This window comes from Athene noctua, chromosome 2, assembly GCF_965140245.1.
Source record: "Athene noctua chromosome 2, bAthNoc1.hap1.1, whole genome shotgun sequence".
Lineage (NCBI taxonomy): Eukaryota > Metazoa > Chordata > Aves > Strigiformes > Strigidae > Athene > Athene noctua.
Window position 1 is genome coordinate 5186407 of NC_134038.1, and position 25298 is coordinate 5211704.

At 37.0% G+C, this 25298-nt stretch overlaps 1 protein-coding gene across 14 annotated transcripts in view; it reads left to right on the forward strand.

The window, feature by feature from the left end:
• PTK2 (protein tyrosine kinase 2) overlaps positions 1 to 25298 on the forward strand; it is a 227170-nt gene that overhangs the window by 132056 nt on the left and 69816 nt on the right. For all 14 annotated transcript variants that reach the window (XM_074898370.1, XM_074898371.1, XM_074898373.1 and 11 more), the window contains 8 exons: positions 2600 to 2679; positions 4233 to 4295; positions 8338 to 8392; positions 12533 to 12673; positions 13397 to 13474; positions 14560 to 14667; positions 15905 to 16022; positions 23677 to 23707. In XM_074898370.1, the coding sequence (XP_074754471.1) occupies positions 2600 to 2679; positions 4233 to 4295; positions 8338 to 8392; positions 12533 to 12673; positions 13397 to 13474; positions 14560 to 14667; positions 15905 to 16022; positions 23677 to 23707 (674 nt within the window). The remainder of the gene's footprint in view (positions 1 to 2599; positions 2680 to 4232; positions 4296 to 8337; positions 8393 to 12532; positions 12674 to 13396; positions 13475 to 14559; positions 14668 to 15904; positions 16023 to 23676; positions 23708 to 25298) is intronic.

Consider the following 25298-nt stretch of genomic DNA (forward strand, 5'->3'; position numbering starts at 1 on the left):
TCAAATTTCTGGAAAATGCCTCCAGGTGTTGTAATGACTTGAAGTACAAGAGAGTTTAAGCTTTTGCAGAGATTCCAGTGAAGGGCCATGAAGGTGATGAAGGGTCTGGAGCATCTCTCCTACGAGGAAAGGCTGACACTGTTCAGCCAGGAGAAGAAAAGGCTCATGGAGGGGATCTCATCAATGGATGCAAATACCTGAAGGGAGGGGGTAGAGAGGAGAGAGTCAGGCTCTTTTAAGTGGTGCCCAGTGACAGGACAAGTGGCAGTGGGCACAAACTGAAACACAGGAGTTTCCTTCTGAACATCAGGAAACGTTTATTTTTTTTTTTTACTATGAGGGTGAGCACAGGTTGCCCTGAGAGGTGATGGAGCCTCTATCCTTGCAGACACTCAAAAGCCATCTGGAAATGGTCCTGGGCAGCTTGACTTCCTGAAAGATGCATGTGTATCTCAGTTTGTATCACTTAAAGCCATTGTAATTACTAGATATATAGAGTCTGTGCTTTTGGGGGACTTTTTTTTTTTTTTTTAACCTCTCATCTGATAAATCTTTGTAATGTTACCAGAAAAACTCAAATGAAATGCTGTTTCCCATGAGAAGGTTTTTGTTTGTTTGTTTTATTCGTAAGCATAATGAAGAAAAAGACAGTTACTAATTCTACATATTTTGTGTATTACTACCATGGGAATACAGAATGCTTATTTCCATATGTGTATGTAAATAGCAAATTACATGATGCTGAAGGACAATTATTTCTTCTCCTGTCTCTCTCATTAGTATTTGAAAGGGTTGAATTGAGAAGATGTAAAAGCTTATTGTTTTGTCATGTTGAGTACCTGTATGACTTCAAATGCAAGAAGCTTTCTCCCGATGTTGCAGCTGTTGTAATAATTTGTCTTCTCTTTCTTGCACAGTTTATCATATTTCTTCTTTCACATCTCTCAATAACAAATTAAAATTTTTCATGCACTTCATAACTAGGAAGATCTTACGCATTTGTTGCTTTGTAGTTCAGCTGTTATGTTGGTGGTGAGAGAATGCTGTGGTGCGTGCTTATGTGTTACTGGGAGGATGCTGACCAGAGAGGATCTCCACCAGTAGAATCTGCTGCTGTACTTCCTTATCTTTTGTATTACGACTTTCATAGTGGTAGCAGTTTGAAATAGTTTTTCTTGCAGCTTGTCATCACTCAAAAAAACATTTTGTGAAGTGTATTGCTGTCATAATGTATAATCTCCTCTTTGATCTGCAAGGCAGTTGTGTGGATTTTGTGATATTTCAGGACTTTCTTCAACTTTAGGATCATAGACCTTAGGATCTCAACAGCAAGTTTATGATTTCATAAGATAGAGGATAGCATGAGAAATTAAAGAAAAGTCATACTTCTGTAGAGATATGTTACTGGTAAAAAACGCCTGTTGCACAGAAGACAGGATTTGCAGAGTTAAGGTCTTAAGCACTACTTCTGTTCTCTCTTGCTGTCTTTTTTCTTTGTTGTTAGTAACTGTATAAATTACTTCAATATGATGAAAAGTATTACCTAAAAAGTAAGCTTTCTGCCTACATTGATATTAGTAAATAAAACAAGCCCAGGACATGTGATGAAGATTTGACCAATCACAGAATCATTCAGGTTGGAAAAGCCCCTTGGGATCATCGAGTCCAACCCTCAGCCCGACTCTACAAAGTTCTCCCCTACACCACATCCCCCCCCACAGCTCATCTAAATGACCCTTAAACACACCCAGGGATGGGGACTCCACCACCTCCCTGGACAGCCTGTTCCACTCTCTGACCACTCTTTCTGTGAAAAATATAGCTCATCATAGTCCATCTTGTTGAATACTTAGCACACTCTGTGGTACAGATTTGCACATGCCACTTTACCACTCTTGTAGACTGTGCCCCAGCACATGGGGGACGATGCGTGCCAGCAGTGCTCCAAATAGGCTCTTTTGGCCCAACCATCGTCTTCAGGAGGGATGACCATTTGGCCATAGTGTTGGGCACCTCCAGGTCAGAGCACACTACTTGGCCTGTTCTGTTTCCTACTGTAGGTGGTAACCATCTACTTTCACTCCTGTTTCTTCTTCTTGCTAGTTCAAACATTATTTTATGTGAGAATGTAGTATGATTTTTCTCATACTACTCTTTTTACTTATTGCTATTTTTAATTTCACAGTAATGCATGCACATTTGTCTGGTTTATATGCATGATTAGATGCACCTACAAAATGAAAAACCGTTGACCACGATGGTTCAAGAATACAGCATGTGTTCACATATCTTAAATGCAGGTGCAACCATCTGCTCAGCCGCCTGTGAAGATTTTGATTATATTTAATAAAACATAGGTAATATAGATGTAGATGAGGAATTTTAAAATAAATTCATTGCAGCCGAAATGGGTTTCTTGCAAAAGTGCAGCTCATTTGTGGAGAATATGAATGTAACTTCTTTTTTCTCTTCGTGCACTCTAAATATCCATTCCAGAAAATTAAGACGTGTTTATTCTAAAATTGTTTGGGCAGTATTTTAGTCTGTATTGGTGCTGAAGTGATCTTTCTGTGATGCGTACCTACTTCTTTTGCTGTAGGTGAAAAATGACTATATGTTAGAAATAGCAGATCAAGTGGACCAGGAAATTGCTTTGAAACTAGGTTGCCTTGAAATCCGGTAAGCTGATAATTTCATTTATTATTCAAGACGTTTCTGACAGAATATATACATTAATTTTTAAACTGCTTATAGTTCATCGATTTCTGACCTATATAGTTGAATAAAACATCATTAGACTTTTTGCTACGAAGTAGTTTGAAGAAAAACTGAATAGACTGTATTGTAAACATTTTCTAGTGATTTTAAAATTAACATTAATTTTAATATTTTAATTAATTACATCTTGATACTGCCTTTTGAGTGAATTCTTTTTCTGAATAATTCAAAGGCCTGTAGAATACAGTGAAATATACTTTAAAAAAAATGCATCTGTGGTGTTATTTAGCAAATAGTCTTGTCAGTGTGCATATATAAATCCTGCAGCTAAAGAATATAATCAAAGATAAATGCTGCTACCTTTCTTCTTTGCATTTATTCAATCTTAACGTGCTATTTTCAAATGATTAAATCTTAAGGATTCTTTTGGGTGGTTTTGGTGTTCTTGTCAACTCTATAGACAGCTGGAAAATAAAGATAAATTTATCAGAATAAGAGATCCTTGAGACAGTTCCCAGCACAGCTTTTGAAATGCATGTTTTAATTTTTGCTAATTTATGTAGAATTTCCAGCCTGAAACATTTGCTTTAGTTATGCTGTTGTCTCGCACAGGGAGATTAGAGAAGAAGTAAAATTGATAAGAAATTAATGGCAAATGTAAACTTATTAGCAGAGAATAAAAGTGTTCTTTGAACAGTACTTTCCAACATAAAACAAAATTTAGGCTTACGAAATTTCCTAGGTATTGTAGGAGAACCTGATGTCTTTGCTATAAGTTTTGCTGATAGCCCCAGAGAAAACAAAAATTCCTTGTGTAAATACAGAGTCCTTATGGACTTAAAAAATTGTTTGTGCCCTATTTCAAAACATAATGAGTATAATAATCCATGATTATTTTGTCAGCCAAATCCTGCTTTCCATGGTTCCCATGCTGTGGCTCTTCAGAGCAGTTTCATGAGATACTTGTAATCCACAACTACTAAGACTGTCTTACCATGAATATTACTGGTCCATTTTCTCAGTGAAAACAATGATCCCAGCCCTTTCCCAACAACAGCTACTCATTCTTGATTGATTTATTTATTTTTTTATGTGAGCATGTCTGGATTGAAACTTAGTTTTCATCATTCTCTGCTTCCTCTGGGTCTCCATTTCCATGCACAGACACAAGTGCTGTTACAAAGGAGGGAGGTACTGTTGGAGGTGAAAGGACCTGCTGAAGGGCAGGTTAGATCACTTCTTTTACTAGCGGTGTAGTTAAGGTGGTTTAAAGTGGTTCTGAAAACGCACTACTGCTGTAGCCCTGTGTAATGTTCAATACGTGAAATTACTGAGTAAAATAAAAATCTGATCTGTTGAACTAGGAGAATAATGTGCTAATATATTTATATTTGAATTCACTCTGCCGGTGTTTTCTAACGGTAAGTCTCTGAAAGATTTGACTCCATTGATGTTATAGTTTTAGGCTGGATCATTCAATAATTGTCACTTTCAAATATTTTTCCTGACTTCAGGAGATCCTATGGAGAGATGAGAGGCAATGCGTTAGAAAAGAAGTCCAACTATGAAGTGTTAGAGTAAGTACTGCATTCTAGCTTGAGGTTTGAACTGTTTCTTAATCTGTGATATTAAATTCAGTTCAGGAACAGAATGTTTCTGTTTTAAGTTTTTTAGTCCATGAAGTTTGTTGAGATCTTCCGGTGCTTTAATATAAGAAATGGATGATGAAACCTGTCCGGGTATAGAAGTAGGAAGAGCACCTTTAACTCATGTCCAGGAAAACAGGGTTGGAGTTGTTTAAACTTGATCAGGAGGCTTATTATGTTTTTTTTGCAATTTTGCTAATGTTTATGGGTTCATCAAGTCCAGTTCTAAGGTGATTCTGTTTCTAATGTTCTCCTGCGCGTTCTTCAGTTGTGACTCATCTGTGGTAAAGTTTGAGTTACTTGAAAATGTTTGTGGTATTGTTTTTTCTTGTTTGATCAGTATACGGATTTCCTGAATTGTGATCTTGCAATTAGCAAATTTATTATTTATCTAGCTATTGCAAATTTTAAGACCACCAGAAAGTATCTTTATACTGAAAATATTGTGGTTACTTGATCATGTTTTACAGTAGATAGCTTCAGCCCAAACAGTTCAAAGTCCTTTAGAAGCCTCAGGGATTGAAAACTGGTTTTATTTGTATTACTTATTATTTATTGGTTTTGTACATACATACACCAATGATTTGCTCTTCACTACTAATTATCTTTGTGAAAAAGATGCTTTACAGTTTAACATAACATTGGGATAAAAGGTTGGTATATCAGTGAAGTCTCTTTAATTTTTAATAAAACACATGTGCTAACCTTTAGAGGGGTGAAATTAGAGAATGTGGAGGTGGAAGATAAGATTTTTCACCACAACGAATAAGTGTGCAAGGATTTTTGAGGAAACTGTGATTTTAATAGGTAAAGGTAACTTTCATGAATTACCTAGTTATTTATATTGTGCCTGCTATTTATATCGTGCTCCTCTATCTATGCAGAATTTTTTAAGCTTTGTTTTTGTTTGAATTAGGGTTTTTTTTAAAGGACTTCAGTTTTCTGTCAGTAGTAGAAATATCTTTGTTGAGGAAACGCATAACCAAACATTACTAATTATATTAACAACTTTAGAAACAATGAGGCAAAGGAAACTAGGGCCATAACAGATGACAGACAGGAAGCATTAATTAATAATTGTAACAGGTGAGAGTTACTGGAGGACTCAGTATGGAGCTGCTTCCTGTTTTTAACAGTGAATTGTTTCTTTCACTGTGTGTGTTTTCCAAGCAGTAACTGTTTTGGTAGGAAATAACTTAATTGTTGTTGTGAAAAACAAAGTGAAGCAAAACCCTGAATGCAAAATCTAACAACTTAATGCCATGAAAAAAATGGAAATGTGGAATTGTGCATTTCTGAGATTTTGGTTGGGTTTTTTTTAGAGAAGCAAAATTTGTTTTGTATGGGACTTATCTGGGAGAGATGAAGGACAAACACACCTTCAAGTGGCTATACATAATAATAAGCTACTAAAAGTCTGCAAAAAGTGGCAGTGATCCCCAGAATTTACTCATTTGATCTTACCCCCTTAATGTGCTATAAAGGTTTATCTACACGAGTAATTTATTTTGAAAGTGAGGCTTTTTGTTTGTTTTGGGGGGTTTTTGCTAGTTTTACTACATCGTGAGGTACTTAACCAGCTGAGTGCAATTTTTAAATGGCACTTTTTTGCATTTGATGTGATTGCTTCTTGCCTGTCTTTGTCAGATGTCTATTTGATGTATGTTCGTCTTTGATCAGATTTTCATACAAGACGAAATCTGGATGGGAAATGGTAGATAGAATCAAACTGTTAAGTAGCCTTTAATAGTTGGGCCTTCATGTAATGAAAGAAGAATTCTTTCATAATAAATGTGAAGCTTGTTAGCATAGAACAGGGATAATTACAAGTACAAAAATGGGAGCTATATGAAGGAACAGCTGCAGCCACAATTTCGTAAAAAGCATGTTAAAAGTCTATTATGTTAATCTAACATTACTTTTTTGTTGTAACTTCAATTGAGATGAAAAATAGAAATATATATGTTGCCTAAAGCTGCTTATCATTATATGACAAGTGGTATCATCTATCTGTAGCTGGTATTTTATTAATCCTATTGAAGTTTATACATAAAAAACACGAATTTACATTTAAGCCCACATGTGGGATGCAGTACATGAGGTTAAATACAAAGCTGTAGGAGAACTGTATGAACCAAGATCACACTGCTAATTATCTCTTACTGGCAATCAGAAAACAGATGTCTGAGTTCTTAATCTGGAGGACTGAGTTGGGGAGTATCCCAAGTTGGCCATTTTACCTCCACTCAGTGCAGATGAGGAGGGAAGGGAAGGAGTTTGTATGTTTGTGTTTAAAACCGTTTTATGTTCCAATTTCTAATGCTTATCTTCTTATTTATAGGTACCCATAATTTGTTGTTGACCATGGCATTAAACCTGTATGCTCTTTATGTTAAATTCTTCTCCAATAAATAAATTTTCCATCTCAGTTAAACACAAGATATGCTTTATTAACAAAATTTATTAAGAATTCTGTTTTGTTGTACTCTACATAAGAATGTCTTCTGAATTTGCTACATACAGATCTGTACAAAAGACTACAACTTTTTTTAGTAACGAATGGAATCAGATTGTCACAGCCATGTGCTGCAGTACTGTTAAGATGAGTAACACTGGAGTGATGTAGGGCGCTTCATTTTTGAAAACACCATTTCTCTCTCAAACACTTAATGTTAAACTAATATATTCCCTGTCAAAATGTCTTTGCATGTTATTTAGATGGTAATAGTGTGGTAGATTTATTTAACTGTGTGGGATGATAAACCGCATGTAATTTGCATTTGAGAAGAAATGCATCAAAGGAATTAACATTTATGAAAGTTTTATAATCTTTCAGCTTACTGTCATTGCATAGATGCTAGTGTTCACTGCTGCTCATGAACCTTCTGCTTCTCTTAGTTGAGGATGTTTTTAGTATGTTTTGTGAAATTCTATACTAGTCTTCAGAGAGCTTTAAAAATGCCCTGTTTTATTATTTTGAGTAAGCTTTTTATATTGACATTAATGTTGGCTTTCTTCATGTGCCGTTAGGTAGCAGTAAATAAATTCTGTATATCTCAGGCTCACTAATGGCTTTTCTTTTCTTTGCCAAATGTAAGAATTCCAGATGTATTTCTGTTTATGTTCAAAGCATGCAGTCGTGGAAAGCTTTCTTTCATACTCATTTCAGAAGCAGATATGGGCGTTTGTTTAAAAGTTGTTGTAACCTCTTAAATTTAAAGGCAAAAAGTCAGTAACACCTTTGAGAGGCAAGGATATAAGAAGTCCTTCTCTTATTTACTTTTGTTTTTGTTTTTGTTTTACCTCTTATGCAGATATTTTCGGCTAACACTGTACTAATTAGTTCACAGTCATGTAATGTTATACCTGAGTGTACAGTGATCTTCTGCACTAACATGTATCTGGCAACTTCTCAGGCACTTTTCCTCATGTTTACTTGTAGTGATGCATACACATCAGACGTAAGCTAGGTGCAGCACATCCAAGCCACAAAAGTATTAAATCCTTACAGCTCTGGGTTTCAAACTGACAGTGCAACCCTGGTTATAAGTGTGGAAGTGAGCTTGATGTAATTTAATTTGCAAGATCTGAGCTCACAGACACAATTAGCACCATGATATACAGATGCAAAAAGTGAGATTTACTTGCAGTAAAAACCTGGGGATTTTAAAATAAAATGCTTAATATGAGGAAAAAGAACAGTTTTTATTTTGAAAATTTCTCCGTGCTCAAGCCAACATTTCAAATAACACACATTCTACAGCGGGTACCTGTTGCAAATGCAATATCCTTTTTGTATTTAACAAACCGTTTGTTACTCTGAGATTGTCAAGGACCTTACTATGAAAATCATCTACTATATTGCATGTGCTAGTTAAAGAACTAAACAAAACAGGAACAAACCTAAAACACCACCCTGAAAAAAGAGCAATATAATGTTTTTATATTAACCCTGCATGTGGTTTTGTTTCAGGAAAGATGTTGGATTAAGACGTTTTTTTCCGAAGAGTTTACTAGATTCAGTGAAGGTAATTATAGTTCCACTCAGTTGTATACTACTTTAAAAAAATGTGTCAGAAATCGGAAAATTGCATTATAATTTTCACTGTATAGTCATAAAGGAATTGCTGTGCAGTTGTACTGGCAGAACTAAGATAGTAGTGGTTTACGTGGCCTTGCTGAGCTACTGTGAGAGAGGTACACCTCTACCTCCTAAACCTTGTGAGCAAAAGTTCAAAACTAGTCTCAGATCCTCTGGTATCAAATAACACTTCTTTCTTTCCCCCCTCCCACCCCCTTCATTCCCCCTAAAAGAGAAACGAGACTTCTGGAGCAAGAGCAAGGGGACATGTAGGAAAACAACATATTTTTAGTGGCAATTCCATAAACCATATTCTGCCTTCCTTGCTCAAGATTGTATCCAACTCATTCAGGGAAGATTTCCAGTAATTTCCACTTATGTTAATCCTAGTTAAGAATATAAATGTTAGTTGAATCTTGCATCCATTGAAGTCCATATGTTCCCAGAGTAATTTTTCTTGATGTGTTTTGAGAAGGGGTTAAGAATGGTCACCAAGTATTTTTACAGCTGTATCCATCTTGATATGAATGTCTTGGTAAAATCCCTCTTACCATTTATATGTGAAAGTATAAATCATAAATTGGTATTTTCAAGCTGGTTTTGGCAAGCAATGATGGTTTTATAGAAATAATGGAATTCAGCATCAGATTTACAAAGTTTCTACATTATGACTGAAATGGATAAACAGAAAAGGTCTGTCATGAAAGGGGTTTGTTTCAAAAGACCTTTGAAAATCAGAAGCTAATGAAGTCAAGTGGATTTAAGTAATCCCCCTGCATTTTAATTTAAGCAATTATCTGAAACTGTGTTCTCTGCTAAAGGGAGAAATTGTGGTGAAAGGCTCCAGACGTAAAGGAATTAATAACTGTCTTTAAAAATTGTATTACGGAGCCAGAAAGCTGACTAACAAAGAAAAGTGCTCTTTAGAAATGATGAAATGGAGAGGATAGCAGAAAGAAGTAGCAAGAATTGCCAGGTGAAGCTGAGTAGAACCTTGCAAAGACATGAAAAAAATCTTGGACATATAAGATGGGAAAACAAGGGAAGGAAAAAGGGGTCTGCTTTTCAATGAAAATTAAATCCCTGTTAAAAATAATCTGTGATAGGTTCAAATGATTAAATGACTCTCTTACTTTGTGAAGACCAGTGATTTTGAACTGCCCAAGAAAGGAGGGCTGCTGATGGTCATGAAATACAAAATTAATTATTTCTCACTGTTAGGGAGGTAAATCATAGAGTATAGTGCAGTGATAATCAGATTTGTTGATGTTACATGTTTAGATGTCAGCTATACAGAGAGTATCAGTCTGTCTATAGGATGACCAGAAGACTGGAAAAACAAAAATCAAAATATTTAACAGTGCAAAATAAGAGAAAGTTCAGCTTTTTCAGCTTTATTTGGGGAGCCCATTAAATAAATAATTTAAAGAGGAGCTTAAAGACATCTATGTTAGTGGATCACAGTGTGTCTGTAAGACATAATGTTGTACAAGAAAGCAAGTGCTGTCTCAGGAGGTGTCTAGAGTCTCCAGAAGGAAACATTAAAGTAATTGGACAATGCACTACATCTCATATATGCTAGAGATAGTTCTGTTTATCCGTGTTCAAGAAAGAATAAGCCAAATTCAAGTTCAGAGGAAGAGTTATTGAGTCAACAGGCCTTCCATTCTCACTACTTCGCTAGAGAATATTAAGAAACCTTCCTGCATTTAGATTAGTAAATTAGCAAACGATGCCTCTAAGATAACATGACTGCTAAGTCATGCTCTCTGTACATAGGTATAACAAGTATGCAAACACCATGGGGAAGAAAAATCTACTTACACTAAACCAACACTTGGGGGTGGGGAGAATGTGGAGAAATTAATGTAGCAAGACTGTGTTCAGTTTGCAAATTAGGAGTCTTACCTGTCACTCTAGAGCATGCCTTGAGCAAAAGTGGAGAGGAAAAAAAATGTTCTTAGGAAATATTTTAAGAACAAATTTTCAATGCATTTCTCTTGGAAGTTGTTATTTTAAGATATTTCTCATAACTGGCTGTGTTCTTATGGAAGAGGTGTGGGTTTGTATGTGTACACTGTGGTATTGATCTCAGCGTTAAAGTGAAGACTAAGTCTTTGTGGATTTTAATGAGCCAAATAACATATGCCATTATTCATGGAAGTCAAGATGATGCTGAAAGAGGCCAGGAGAACAAACCATGGGCAGAATAAAGTTATCTTTCAACAACTGAGTGGCTGAATTACTTGGGGCAACTTGAGCGAGCAGATTCATTTCCCTTAACGTTAATTTTCTCTGTGAAATGGAAGATAACAGAAAGGTCCAGTGTAGTTTGTCTGAGTCCTGGCAAAGTCTTAGGCAGCTCTGGGTACAGTATGGAGGTCTCCTGACTGCCAGATGCTTTCTTTATCCTACCCAAGTATCCGCAGCCACCTGGTAGTTGGTAAAAGGTTCTGCTGAATTGATGCAGTAATTTGAAATTCCAACAAAACGTCAGATTCCCTTGTTGACTTTATAACATAAAGTTTATGTGCTGAGCTGAGGGGGTTTTTTAGCCCATATATGTGTCGTTGCAAAGCTCATCATCATTTTGTACGTGAATATACAGCTATTAGGGTAACTTTTCTAAACACTCCTTTGAAAAATTCTGGCTCTTTAGAGTTCTGAATGTTCTTTAAAGTTTTACTAAAAATTAATGCCTAATCGAACTGGAAGTGCTAATGACAAAATGAAGTTTGTATTTGTGGAGTGCCTGAAGCTGTTATAAGCAGTGTCAAAGAATGAAGAGGTTTAATGCTGTTACGATAGGACATTTAGATATGTTTTGGTAGAGGAATAATGATAATTCCTGTCTTAACCTTGATGTACTGCAAAAATAAGCATGGTTTTGCCTTCTGTTGTTATTGTTAGTTGGAATATCTATTAGAAATGGGTATTACTAATGCTTTTTAAATCCGTTCAGTCACTTCAGACATGGGTCAAGCTTTGTCAAAGGGAGAAAGAATAGATGAGTGTGTGGTTTTGATGTTTTGGCACTGTTGTGATGTAAGCAGTGATGAAAAAGCAGTGGGTCACCTGGCTCTATACTATGACAGAGCACACCTGTACTCCTCTGATTAGGACAGAGGAGGAAGAGGTACTGCACTTGTGGCTAGGTGATTTCTAGTGTTTAGAAACAGATGTTTTTATTCAGGATTCTTGATTGTTCAGTTTTGGGGCATGTTAAAGAGATTGCTTCTCAGATTCTGTTTTTATTATGATATGAGCGGCTGCCTTCCTAGGGATTATACACTCAGGCAGATACTTCACCTTTCATAAGTCTTAGTTTGGGTTGTTTTTGTTTTGTTTTTAATGCAGTTGTTTGAAAACCTGATTGTATCCTCTACACGCTTTATTTTTCAGGATATGTAATTATGTGTCTTGTTCTGTCATGTCCCAGATGTTGGGAGGATGATTTGTACTGCTCTAAGTGATTATTTCTGCCCTAAAAGCAGTTAATAAAGTGATATGCAATATATTTAAAATAGTTAATTTAAATGTTTTACTTTTTACATTAATTTTTTAATTTACTATTTAAATTTTATCTTTTTATATGGAAGTTATTTTGAATATTATCAGACTTTAAGAATCCACTCTCTTATGGATAGTGTAAGATACTGTGTGCAGAGATTAAGACACAGCTACAGCTGGGTTGTTACTACCACGTAAGAGAATGGTGATTTAAGTTTACAACCTAGTATGAAGGTATAGGTTGCTGTATTTCTGTCTTGGTACACAGTTAAGAAGTTGAGAGGAATGTGCAATCTAGGAAAAATAGTTCTTGCAAAGATTAATGAGTTGTCTTTCATTATAGTTAATTCAAAGCATTGTTAGTTAGTTATTCCCTCTATAACGCATAGCATAAATAATTTTGTTCCCAAGTTAGAAGGCAGAACTGTTACTTACGTTTCAAAGCTTCTTTTTTTTACTTCAGTTGTCTGCAATCTCATTGGTAAACTGTTAGTGATATTAAGTGACTGAAACTCTTAAAATGCACTGTCACTGACTAGATTTAAAATAATTGATTTTTAAACATTTTAATATACAGGCCAAAACACTACGAAAATTAATCCAGCAAACATTTCGACAATTTGCCAACCTCAATAGAGAAGAAAGTATTTTGAAATTCTTTGAGATCCTCTCTCCAGTGTACAGATTTGACAAGGAATGCTTCAAGTGTGCTCTTGGTGTAAGTAGAGGAGGAATGTGACAGTGACCAGAATATATGTGCTGTAGTTATGAATCTAATTGGTTTTGCTTATTTCTGCAAGTAATTGCTTGCTTAGTTCCTGTTTTGATGTTGAGATGAGTCCTTGGATTTCAGTAACAAGAAAATATATTTATTGATTTTATTCAGAACATTCTCAGTTGACTGTTAAAAAAGCACCATTCATTAGTAGGGTAAGAATTGTACATTATTAAATATTTTTATTGGTGCATTGTTCATGAAAGGCAATTTTTAACCTGGTTTCCTGAGGAAATGAGACTTCTCAGCTTCTTGTGTTTGTAAATTTTGCTCCAGTGCCTTTTTAATTGTACCAATTTCAAACAAATTTTGAGAAAGGGCATTGTCTGCAAGCTTTGTGAAAGTAGACACTCAAGTAGAAATTAGAACATCAATGTCCACGAGGAGAGAAAAGGAAATATAGGAAATATGTAGTTTTCATGTAGACCTAAGATAAAACACATGGAAATACATTTTGAGTAGCATGAATCCCCAGGAAACCAGTTGTGAAGACTTTTGCTACTTACAGAATTACTTGATTTTAATAGTTTGAAATTGTTTGAAGAGTTGGAAAGCTTCTAGAGATTAATTACTAAAAACTGTAATTAGAACATTGGAGGATAGTGTTCCATAGCAAAGTCTTGTCTTACTATTGATATTTACTGTCTTTCTCCTTCGATTCTGAAGTCAAGCTGGATTATTTCAGTGGAACTGGCAATTGGCCCAGAAGAAGGAATCAGTTACCTTACAGACAAGGGTGCAAATGTAAGTCTACTTCTGTTTTCTTTTCTCAGTTACTGTCTTAACAGCCATGACCTGTTGTGAACTGAACTTCACACAAAGGGGAATGACAAGTCTAATCTTTGAGTTAACCAGAGAAGATCTGGGAAATTCATCATACACAGCTGTTATTCAGATACTAACTCATGATTTGGGATCATCAGAGAAAATGCAGTTGAGAGACAGTGTCAGCCTTAGCACTGAATTTGTTGGCTTTTTTACCCAGTGAAGTGCTCACGTACAGAAATCAAAGTATTAGTGGTGACTTTTTAACAATGAAATACGCAAATTATTCTAAATTATTCTCCCCTTTCTTGAGGAGAATGTGTAAATTAGAGCTTTTTTAACCAGTTAGTGTTTAGCATTTTTGTGGCTATAGCTGGTGTATTTGCTTTACTTCATACCCTTAATAGCCTTTTCATTGATATTGACTGTGTTACAGTATTTCCTGTACCCCTCCATGCTGCAAGGAAGTTCTGTTCAGACAGGTTCTTTCAGCAAAATGTATGGGACCTTCACAACCAGGACTTAAGTTGAGCCCATGTCCAACTTCTCTTGAAATTAATTCAAAGCTATTGAAAATGTTGGGGAATCAGGAACTTACCTTTTACAGCAGTCTGGGGGTTTGTTAAGTATGCTGTGAGTGCAAGTTCCATGTGGTTAACCTGTTGAATTTTCTGTCTTGGCTTCCAAGAGATTGTTTCCACGATGTAGTTTAGCATGTGCCTGAGGTTACTCAACAGTGACCTCTGTAGGCAAACTTGGTGCTTGATTTCATTTTGCAGATAACTGTGGATGTTTGTATATGTTGTTACCCAGAGCCTAATGGACCTGTAGAAGGAAACAGAGGAATGGCTTTCATAGAATGGTTTGGGTTGGAAGGGACCTTAAAGATCATCTAGTTAGAAACCCCCTGCCATGGGCAGGGACACCTTCCTCTGGACCAGGTTTCTGCAAGTGTAATTTGGAGATTGAAGTCTAGATGTGCTCCTGCAATGTCAGGAATAAAAGCAAAGTATTTTGCTGTAATTTTGACATTTTCCCCACTTTTTCTGTTGCCTTTTTTTCAGCCAACTCATCTAGCAGACTTTAATCAAGTGCAAACTATTCAGTATTCAAACAGCGAAGACAAGGACAGAAAAGGGATGTTGCAACTCAAGATAGCAGGTGCACCTGAGGTATGGTATGGACTGTTGGGATAAACTTACTAGCTTTGATTTTCCTGGGAGGGAGTATAGATCGTTATACTCTTGATAGAGATGCCCTGTATATTGTACTTTTGTTCTGGTCCAGAACTTAATTCTGGATTTTTCTGCTGTCAGCATAATCATGATGCACTTCCGTACGTGCATGTTTAAGCTGCCTGTTTGTGTATGTGTACAAAGACTTCAGTAATTGTTAAACTCTCCTACTCCTCCTGTAGTTACAGCCAGTGCACTATATTTTAACATTTTACATTCCAGGCATTCTGCAGGTGTTTGTTTTTTCTTTTTCTTTTAGGGGAAAGGGAAGTTGAGTGTGAGCAGTTGCCATCACACCAGTCAGATATTTTTGGTCTTAAAACAGATTTAGAGCTCATTACGTGTTTTAGGTTTTACACCTGGTGCATGTAGACTTTGATATTTGTAAAAGAAGCTTAATTTAAAAATACCAGCCGTTAAGTGCAACTTAATAGTAGCCTGCATATGTATATGATGCTATGTCCTAAAGAGGAAACGGAGCAATTTAACATCTGTGAAAAGGGGAAATATGAAAGAGGGAAAATTTGTTCCCTCATAATACATGGAGGCAAAGCTGGAAGTGAAATAAAATCTTTTCCTTGGTCCAGTGCACTAAGAAAACAGTCACAGTGGTAGAGAAGGATTGAGGGCAAGTTGGCACATCTCTGCAGAGGATGAAGAATCTTGATGAGATTAAAATTTATAGCTTGTCTCTATATGTCTCATCTCTTTTTCCACTGTCCATCTTTTATTTTTATCTTTTTTGAAATTGTGAGGTTTACTTTTTAGGAAAAAGCATAAATTGTTGCAAAAGGGTGGAAAAAAGATACCACTTGTAGGAGCTTTAAAGAATAAGGAGCAGCTTCAGAATTGTCATAATTATGGCCATAAAAGTCATTGTAGTTGGAATGAACACTGGTTGACTGGAAGTTTAGCTAGCATGCCACTTAATAAGCCCAGATTAATATTGTATTTGGGTGGAGGGTTTTATCAACTCTGCTTTCTGAACCTCGTGTTTTAAATTTGCTACAAAAAAGGTAAAGCAAGAATCTGTGGTTCTTTGCTCACCCACATTTTTCTGTTTACTGTTTGCAAGCGTGTGTAAAGTTCTGATGCAATGACACAGCTGTTCCACTCAGTGTTTGCAACTACAATAAAACCTCTTTGTTGGTGCCTTGTTTTTTTCCTTCTTTAGCCTCTGACAGTGACAGCACCATCCTTAACCATTGCAGAGAATATGGCTGACTTGATAGACGGATATTGCCGACTGGTGAATGGAGCTACGCAATCTTTTATTATCAGGCCACAGAAAGGTAAGGAGAAGTTAATTCAGATAGTTGCTATACTCATATCTACTGATAGACTATTTTGCACTTGAATAGAAGACACAAGGCAGCAGCAAAACCCTCACTTGGAGGCTCTTGTCTTTCAGGGAGGAACCATGAGGTATTTTTGTTATGAGAAACACTGATAGTAAATGTCACTCCGTCAAAAATTATTTAATGGCTGATAATTTGGTCTGTTTTTCAGTAATCACTGCTTTACACTATTCTAAACTTCGCTAGCAGAAGCAAATTGTGATTGAAGGCACTCCTAACAAGGATGTGTTATCTTGAAATGCGATTCCCTGATACACAAGTGGAAATTCAGAGAGGTTGGTTAGAATGCATTTGGATAAAGTTCTGACTAGTGATGACTTTTTACAATTTCTGCCTTCCTAGATACTCAAAACATCTCTGTTTAAAAACTAAAAATTTTGAGAGAAAGAATAGAACCAAAGCAGAGGTGCATTTTGTAGTGTTGATCAGTTGTTTTTGTAGCAACTGCAGGTACACCTAGCTTTAAAGAGAGAATTTTAATTAAATTTCATTAGATTTTTTTCTCATTTTAGCCAGCTTTAATTACTGAAAAACATCTATGCAAAGCTGCTTAAGAATGGAAATTTCTGTCCTCCTGTACTAATACTTTACTCATGAAAATTCATCTAACTTTTTTTGTTTCTAAAACAATAACTATTTCCTTCTTCCTATTTGTAATAGATGAACTACCCCAGAAGCTCTCTGATCTGAAGCTGAGTCATGTTTTAGCCACATTTTTGCTTTTTTTGCCACTGGTTTTCCCTGCTCTTTCTCACACCCATATATAGCATCCTGCCTGTGCACAACAGAAAAAAACTCCAAACTGAAACTTGGTCATTCAGTAATGAAGAAATGTGATTGTAGGGTGTTAGACTTTGGTCTTGACAGCACTTAGGAATTGTTCAGATTATTCTTAAATTTGCACGTTTGTTCTACACAAAAGAAAATCATCCCTCAACACAAACTTGGCTCTTCTAGCCAACCTGGTGCACAACTCGGTGATGATGAACCATTGATACCAAATCTCGACACTAAGAGGATAATGCTGGTTTATGGCTCTAAAAATAAAGTAGGCATCACAAACCAAGATTTTGATTTCACTAGACTAGTCTGTACCTGTGAGCAGTTGTTTTTTGTGCCTCTTTTTTTCTGAGCAATTGTGGTTTGGGATTTGTTACAGTCTTTATTATTTGCTCCCAAAACTTTCCTTCTAATACCCAATACTAAAAACAGATTGGCTGTTTTTCAGCCTGAACTATAGTAGGCAAAGTTGAGCTTTTAAAACTTATTCATATCTTAACACATTCCCCACTTCTCAGTAGGTTAATGGATAGCTCTGACTCTGCCCTCTGCTTTTTGTTTAGAGGCACACATGTAGAGTACATCCAATTCTTGCAACTTCTGCACTGGTGCTATTTCAGAAATTGGGTCAACTTTGCCAGTGCTATTATCGGTTTGTTCCTTTGCTGCTAGAATTTTTCTTTTCTTACCTATATATAAATGCTGTTAACTCCACAAAATACCACTGCCCGATGATTTCCAATTGTGTTATTCACAACATCAACCACAGGCAGTCAAGGCCTTCATCAAGTCTTAGCTCTGTTCATCCAGCGTGCAAGCTTCCAGTGCTGTGCACTGTGGCACTGATTGTGCTCCAGCCACGTGTGTTTCCACTTCTCAGCCAAACTGTGCTCTGCTGTCCTCTGCTGTTCTTGCCCAAGCGAGGGAGCAGCTGCCAGTCAAAATCTCTACAGGATTTACCATGTCCTCTTCAATACTTACGTATTTCATGATGCATACAGTCAACTGCCCCCTAAGATTAGCAAGGCACATAGATCCTGACTTACTGGTCCTGTAGGCGGTAATAAAAACTGACCCACTCTATTTGCCCTTTTTCTAATTCTTGTATTCCTCTGACCTGACTTCTTTATCATTCAGCTGTTACATCATCTAGACTCACTAAGCTCTGTGAAGAGCAAGATCTCTGATATTTCTGTGTGTTGCACAACTGTGCCTTGCACTGTGGTTTGCTGGTAGGCACGAATGCAGAATAAATCAGTGCATTTAATGGAGTGTATTTGTTTGTGTGATATTCTACCTGGTGTATTTTAACGTAAATGAGCAGTGATTGAGTTAAAGGAACATTATCTAACACTTTGGGAACGCTCTTCTTTATGCAAATATGAAAATAATCCCTCCAGTTAAAAGAAATTGTGGGGGTCTTTTTCTGACATTTCTTTTCTTGCAGTTCGTAGCAATACTCAACATACTAATTAAACATTGTGTAGGAGATCTGTTCCCACCGTGGTCTGCATTCCCAGATCCTTCCCATGGTGAGCTTTGTTTATAAAAGGCACATCAGAAACAAATCATGTAGCAACTCTTAATCCAGCAGATGGGTTTTCTCCCCTTTTTGAGCCTTCCCATCCCATTTGTTGGAAATTTACATGTTTATTGCAAGTTTCCTCATAAATTATCCTTGATTACTAAAAGAACCTGTGTTTTTGTGATATGATCTGTCTTGCTACCTGTTAATGATCCAGTTTCTCTTAATTTGGTGAGAGCGCTTGGTAATGTTTAAGACCTGGACAATGTTTGGCATATTTCCATTCATTTTAGGGTGTTTTTTTTAATAAATATTTTGGTGTACAGATGCGTTTAGACCAGTGTGGGAACTTTAACTTTAGTATTTGTGTTTCCATTATCACACTTAACTCTTATACTCAAAGAGCACAAATGAAGCAACCATAAAAACTTAAACTGATATTAAATGGCTATTTACTGCTTGGACTATGTACTAAGTAGCTTTCCTATGATCTTAAGTCTAGTGGCTGAATTTTGTGTTTATTAATCACTCTAAACAAGCTTTACAGGTAATGCAGATTTGTCAAAACTCTTATAAAAGGCTAAAAAAACTGGAAAAAAACACCTGAGCAACAACTAAAACAGTTACCTGATTGTCAGTCATTTACACCAGAACTCACCTTTATATTAAAACATTCCCTTTGAATCTAAAAAAGATTACAGCTAAATGAAAACTCAGAATTTTGAGTCTCAAAATACCAAAAATTAAATAATCCATTAAGTTCTCCAAATAAGTGTTTTCTGTTTTTACACAAATTAACTGTGAGCACCATTTTCACCTTAATGGAATGGCAGCATGTATTCTGATTCTTACAATAATGTTATCACTCTAAGTACCCCTCACTGATTTTGCTTTCACAATAATTTCAGACAGGTGAGCACAGTTTTCATTGTGGTAAATCAAAATACTTGAGAGTTCTTCATGTCTCCTGGAGCCAGAGGTTATAGGAGTGGTGGAAGGTACTGGGTGTAAAAGCCAGGGTTTTGTTTGCAGGAGTGGCTGCCCTGTGCCAGTCACAGCTGCCTCCACACCATTCCCACCCCTTGCCTCTGTGACACACGTACTTGATAATTACAATCAAAATACACAATGTTCACGACTTCTACTTACATCAACAAAAATTCCCAACATCAAAATCTAAAGTGTCGTCATCACAAAAGCAAAAAAAACCCACCACCAGAAAAACAGTACATACACGATAAAACTCCTTTCCTTCTCCCATCACCACTTTACAACAACACATTTCTGACACCAGCATCCAAGCTCCCCACAATTATTGTTCTCCCTGGTATATTATTCAGTCTGACTGTGGCCGCCGTGTCTTCCCATTACTGTTGCTGCCTTGAACTTCTGAAGCCCCACACTGGGCACCAAAAAAGCGGGTTAACCCTGGCCAGCAGCCAGCCTCAGCTGCTTACTCACTCCTTCTCCACAGCAGAACAGGGGGAGAAAAAAGTATGAGAGAATTTCTGGGTTGATACTAGAAGGCAGGGAGATCACTTACCAGTTACTGTCGTGGGCAAAACAGGCTCAAACCAAGGAAAATTAATTTAATTTTTTGACAATTAAAGTCAATTTGGATGGTGAGAAATGAACTAAAACAACACCTTCCCCCCATACCTTTTCCCAGGCCTGAGGTCACCCCTTCCCTCCCGACTCCTCTCCCCCAGGGGCGCAGGGGCTGGGGCTGGGGGTCGCGGTGGGTCCCTGGCAGCCCTCTGGGCCGCTGCTCCCTCCTGCCCCGTGTCCCTGCTCCAGCGCGGGCCCTTCCCCGGGCTGCAGTCCTGCAGGGACAACCTGCTCCCACCACCTGCAGCCCTCACTGTCAGTATCTGGGCATGGACACCCCAATACAATCACTCATGTCCTTTTTTTTTTTTTTTTTTTTTTTTTTTTTAACTGAATATAGAATTGGGCAAAATGTTGTGGGTTTCAACTTGTGAAAAACAACATATGCTTCTACTGTGATGCTGTTAGTAATGAATTGACTTCAGACCTACAAGGGTACTAATGAATGTTCCGTATTTTGTTTGGGATATAAGCTGTAAACGGATAAGCACCAACTTGGGAAACACTGCCTAAAGTGAGCAGTTTCTATCCGGAGAGCATGTAGGCGTCTATAAGATCAGCTTTGATATGCCATTTCAACAGTAGTTCCATGCGGATGGATTTTTCCTGAATTTTCTCCAGTGGAAGGGGAGGCATTTCTAATACTGCTTAATAGTAGGTTTTTATTTCCAGCTGCTTTCCCCACCCCCCTTTTTTTTACACATATGTTTATTTTTCCAGTTTCCCCAGTCCATATCTGGCACTCCTCTTGACACATATCTTCAGCAGCCAAAAAGGGGGATGTTGTCCATGTAGCCAGTCAATGCATATGTCAAATTGTGGCTTAAGAGGGGTGCTGTGTGCTCTTTCCTTCTCCCCAGGGCTGAGTGTGCGTTGTCCACTTCCCACCCTCATCAACCCAGAGGACAAGGGCCCCCGTTCTGTTCAGTGCATGACAGTGTATTGCTCTGCTGCTAATGAGAACAAAATCAGTCACGCCTCGTGGAATTTGGCGAAGGACAGTGAAAAGGGAGATGGTCAGATATAACGGGGTTTTAGTTATGTTGGACCCATGCAAGCTGACTGATTTTCCAACCAATCTAGAAAAAAATATTCATTTAACTTGTGTTAGAGTTTCTGTTTTTCTCTGTCCATCCCCATTGTTTTCTTTGATAGTTTTCTAGCTATCTTCAATTCCTTTCATGTTTGTCACACTCATTAACTACATCATACTACTACTCCTCAACTAACTACATAATAGCACTTCTGTTCACATTCTCCTTATCTCACAACATGTGTAGAATGGTTCTACTATTAAGATGGAAACAGAATTTTATTGTGGAAGAGATTTGTTATTTGATCTTTGGTCTATGTTTTGCACCTTTAGGAAGCTGTTCAGTAAGGGGAGACCTGCAGGAACAGAACAGGATTCTCACTATAAGGAAATTTAATACTGCCGTGGGAAACTAGATTCTGTCTTTATCTCTCTTAGATCCTCTTTGATAGGTAGTCATTGACTTCATAGGTTGCCACCTATGGTATTTCTCATTTTCTTAAGAGATTGGGGTCTACATTTGCAGGAGGAACAATCTGATCTGCAGCTGAGGTCAGTACTTTGAACATATGAAGTGTTGTGGCCCTGCAAGTGTTATGAAATCATTCGCTGATGTTTCTGAAGTCCCCAAATATACTGATACACTCCACACACAAAAAAAAAAACCCTAGAGGAAATTAAAATTGGATCTTTAGAATACAGTTTGAATAGTATGCAGTTAACATGTGGTGGAGCTACATATTAAAGAGCAAGGAAAATCATATTTAATAACTGCTTATTAATTGTGCATCTGTTGATTTAAAAATAAGGAATGGTGAACTGTGCAATTTAATAAAGCTCTTCTTTAACACAGAGGTTTGTATGTTTATATCACTTTCTGAACCTTTAAAAACAACAGACTGTTGGAGTATGTTTCACCAGTAACACATGTGATTCATCAGCAATATCCGAACCATTAAAATCCATTGCCAAATGTAGGAGCAGTGTTGGAATAACTAGCAGTAGCAGCAGGAATTGATGTGAAGAACAAAGGATGCTTTCACAAATAATGACTGATAGATGATGTGTAGATAATGGGTGGAATTTAAGGTTCTTTGGAGTGTTCTTCACAACTCTAGGGAAGCCTGCATAGTAGTGTGCAGGCCTCTTCTGCATGTTTTTCCAAGCTCGGTGTCTTTTGACCAGTTCCATCCAGTGTGAATCCTCTGGTGCCCATTACAGTTTCTCCTTCCCCCTGCTCCAAGTCTTTTCCTGCCAGGCTGTCACCTTCATCCTATTGATCTCATGCTCATCACTCCACACTACCTCTAAGGATCTTTGCCTTTTGTTCCTTTCCCCAAAAGGTATTATTTACCCTAACATATCCCAATACCTTTGTCTCCCACCTCATGCTTGTATACTCTTGCTGTCCTTCCTCCACCCTCCAGTTTCAGGTGCTTGCTCTTGCTACTTTGCCAAGCTGCTCCAGGTCATCTTCCAAATCACAGCTTCTTGTTTCCCTTCCTTCCTGTTGTTTCCCTTCCTTCCTGCATCTTTCTTTCCAACACCTCCATCAGACAGATCAAGCCAGACTTGAGTTATTGAGCCAAACGATGTTCTTCTGCCTTTAGACAGCAAAAAAATTATAACAGAACACTGTAGTTTGCCAAGTTGAGCGTGGCTTCTGGGTATCAGGCATTTCTCTACTCAGTCCCATAATACCCAGAGGTAAGACTGTTTACTTTTATAATGTCTGGAAATCTCAGAAATTTTAACATAGAATGAAAACTAACTAGAATTTACATAATATTGCATAAACAGTATATATCACCATTTTCTAAAAGTATGGCTATTCCACTTTCTCTCCGGTCACTTTATCAGTGTTACAGTGATTTAGAGTGAAATCCACTTTAATTGCCCACCTTCTCTCCTTCCCTGCATACTTCAATCTGCTGTGAATTGTTGGTGTTTTACTAAAGGTTGATTAGTAACTTCCTCATCATCCTTCCCCCTGTGGATACCAAGTATCTCATCAAATCTAATAGGGAAAAAAACCCTTGAGTATGTACATCCAAGCTTTTGTACACAATACCGTTACCAAAGAAAGACTTTCAAGGATTTGAAAACTCTTTACAAAAAGCTAATTTCATCTTTGGCTACTAAGCATTACTATTCTGTAATGTCAAAACAAATGTAGAATCAATATGATAAGGTTACGAGCTTTAATGATTTATTTCAGTTGTCTTACTTGGAAGTCCAAGTTGGCTTCAGTTGTGTTATTTATATGGTAACACATATAAATTTTTTAAAAAGCACATCTTGGGGGTAAAAGAAAAACATTTCTTACTAGAGAGATGAGATACTGTCATACCTTCTGCAGGTGATTTATCGGAGTTATTTGTTACAACTGAAAAAGAACTTTTATATTCTGTGTATGTTGTTCTCTCAGATAAGAGTTTGCCAAAAGGTCCGTATCACTGGTTAGAAGGAGTTGTGTTGATACGCTGCTCTTAATATATGTATAGAACAGTCTTTTGAATCAACGTAATTTTTCCTGAGAGATTGTGATGATTATTCTTTCAGGCGTGTATATATTGCACATTGAGAGAGGTTATTTGGAAACTTGAAAAAAATTTAATCCTGTTTTCTTCTTGTTTACACAGAAGGTGAAAGAGCTTTACCATCAATACCAAAGTAAGTTTTATGCTTTCTTTTCTTATATGTTTTGAAAAATAGCTTTGCTTAAGTGATGCTTTAGGATTTTATACGTGCTTAATTTTTATTGTTACTTTTGGATTCTAGGACAAATAGCAGGTGGTGATTTGGGACCATGGGGCATAAATGACTGACAGCAGTATTAAACTGTAAAGATACCAGAAATAAAATCTGAGGAAAAAAGTGTATAAGGCATCGATCATATTTGACAGTGACAAAGGAAGGATGTTTTGGAAAAGGCTTGACTGGGATTCAGGCTATTTATTTTGAATCCCTGAGTAAATTTAATTATGGGAGTAATGCTAAACAGTTTTTGAATTGTGGTTTCAATCTGTGAGTCAGTCTATACTCTGTTTTTCCTCTTTGTTCCCCTTTTCTGCTTATGTGAAATACAGAAAATAGATTTTTTTTTTCCTCCTATCATAAACCTGTCATGTCACCTTTTGTTAATGGGGCCAATGTGAGTTGGGATCTCTAGGTGCAGTGTAATAAAGAATACCATTTACATAGCAAATACTCTTTAATCTATTTTTTTAAATATAGCATAGAAAAATTCTTCTTCAATAGTAATTGTGAGTTTGTAGAAAATGATAATCTGTATCAGGCAAATTGAGTTGCATTTTTTCCTCTGGCTGGTTTTATGGTGATATTATATCCAAGGTATGCTGAGACATGCTATCTGCACATCATAATTCTTAACAAAGTATGCTAAGATACCTCTCTGCATTGTTCTTCTTCCCAAGCTTTAAGGTAAATAAGAAAAGATCTCTAATTTAGCTCTGTTTGAACTAAGAATGCACCTTACGTTGTTGGAGTTGGTAGTCCATAACACAGTGGTAGGCAAGCCTGTTAGTTCTTCCTGCTGATTCTCTACACCCCTGGGTTCAGTGGCTAGGTCTCTGGCAATGGTTGTGATGGTTGTTTTCCCTTCCCATCTGCAGTTCCTTATTGTGGCCTCCTAAACTTTTTTTTGCTTGTTTGTAATCTGCCTGCTTTCTTAGTAGCCACATTCAGACCCAGTTTAAAGTCACACATCATCAGTGTGTTCTCCTTAAACTCTATCAGGCAGTATCACCAGTATCCAGTAACAGGAGGTAACTGTTGAGAGACCAAATGAAATTCAGCAGTTTATAGTGTCTTACATCTTCCTTTTTTCCTTTGGGATGCAGGGACTGTGCCTACTTTGACCCAACCACTTCATTCTGTTTCTTCCTTGATTCCTGGAAAGAGTTCAGAATTATTATTGTTACTTTATTAACTGTTGGATGGCGTACGGAACACAATTTGGTCTTGAATCTTCAAGAAACCAGCCACTTAGATACTAGTGGTTGCTCTTCCTTCACAGGTCCTGCTGCAGTCCTCGCTAGCCAGGTAGCTTTGTCATGGTGCAGAAGGAGAGGAGTTATAATGCAGGGAGGAAAAGGAAATGAAAGTCCAGGCTGGAAGCAGTAAAATTGGTAAACTTAGTGTGGACTCATATGGAAGAGGAAAATTTGTTTTTACTTAAATAGATACAACTTGAGAAACACAAAATAACTTTGTAATTACGTTATTTATTTATTTATTTATT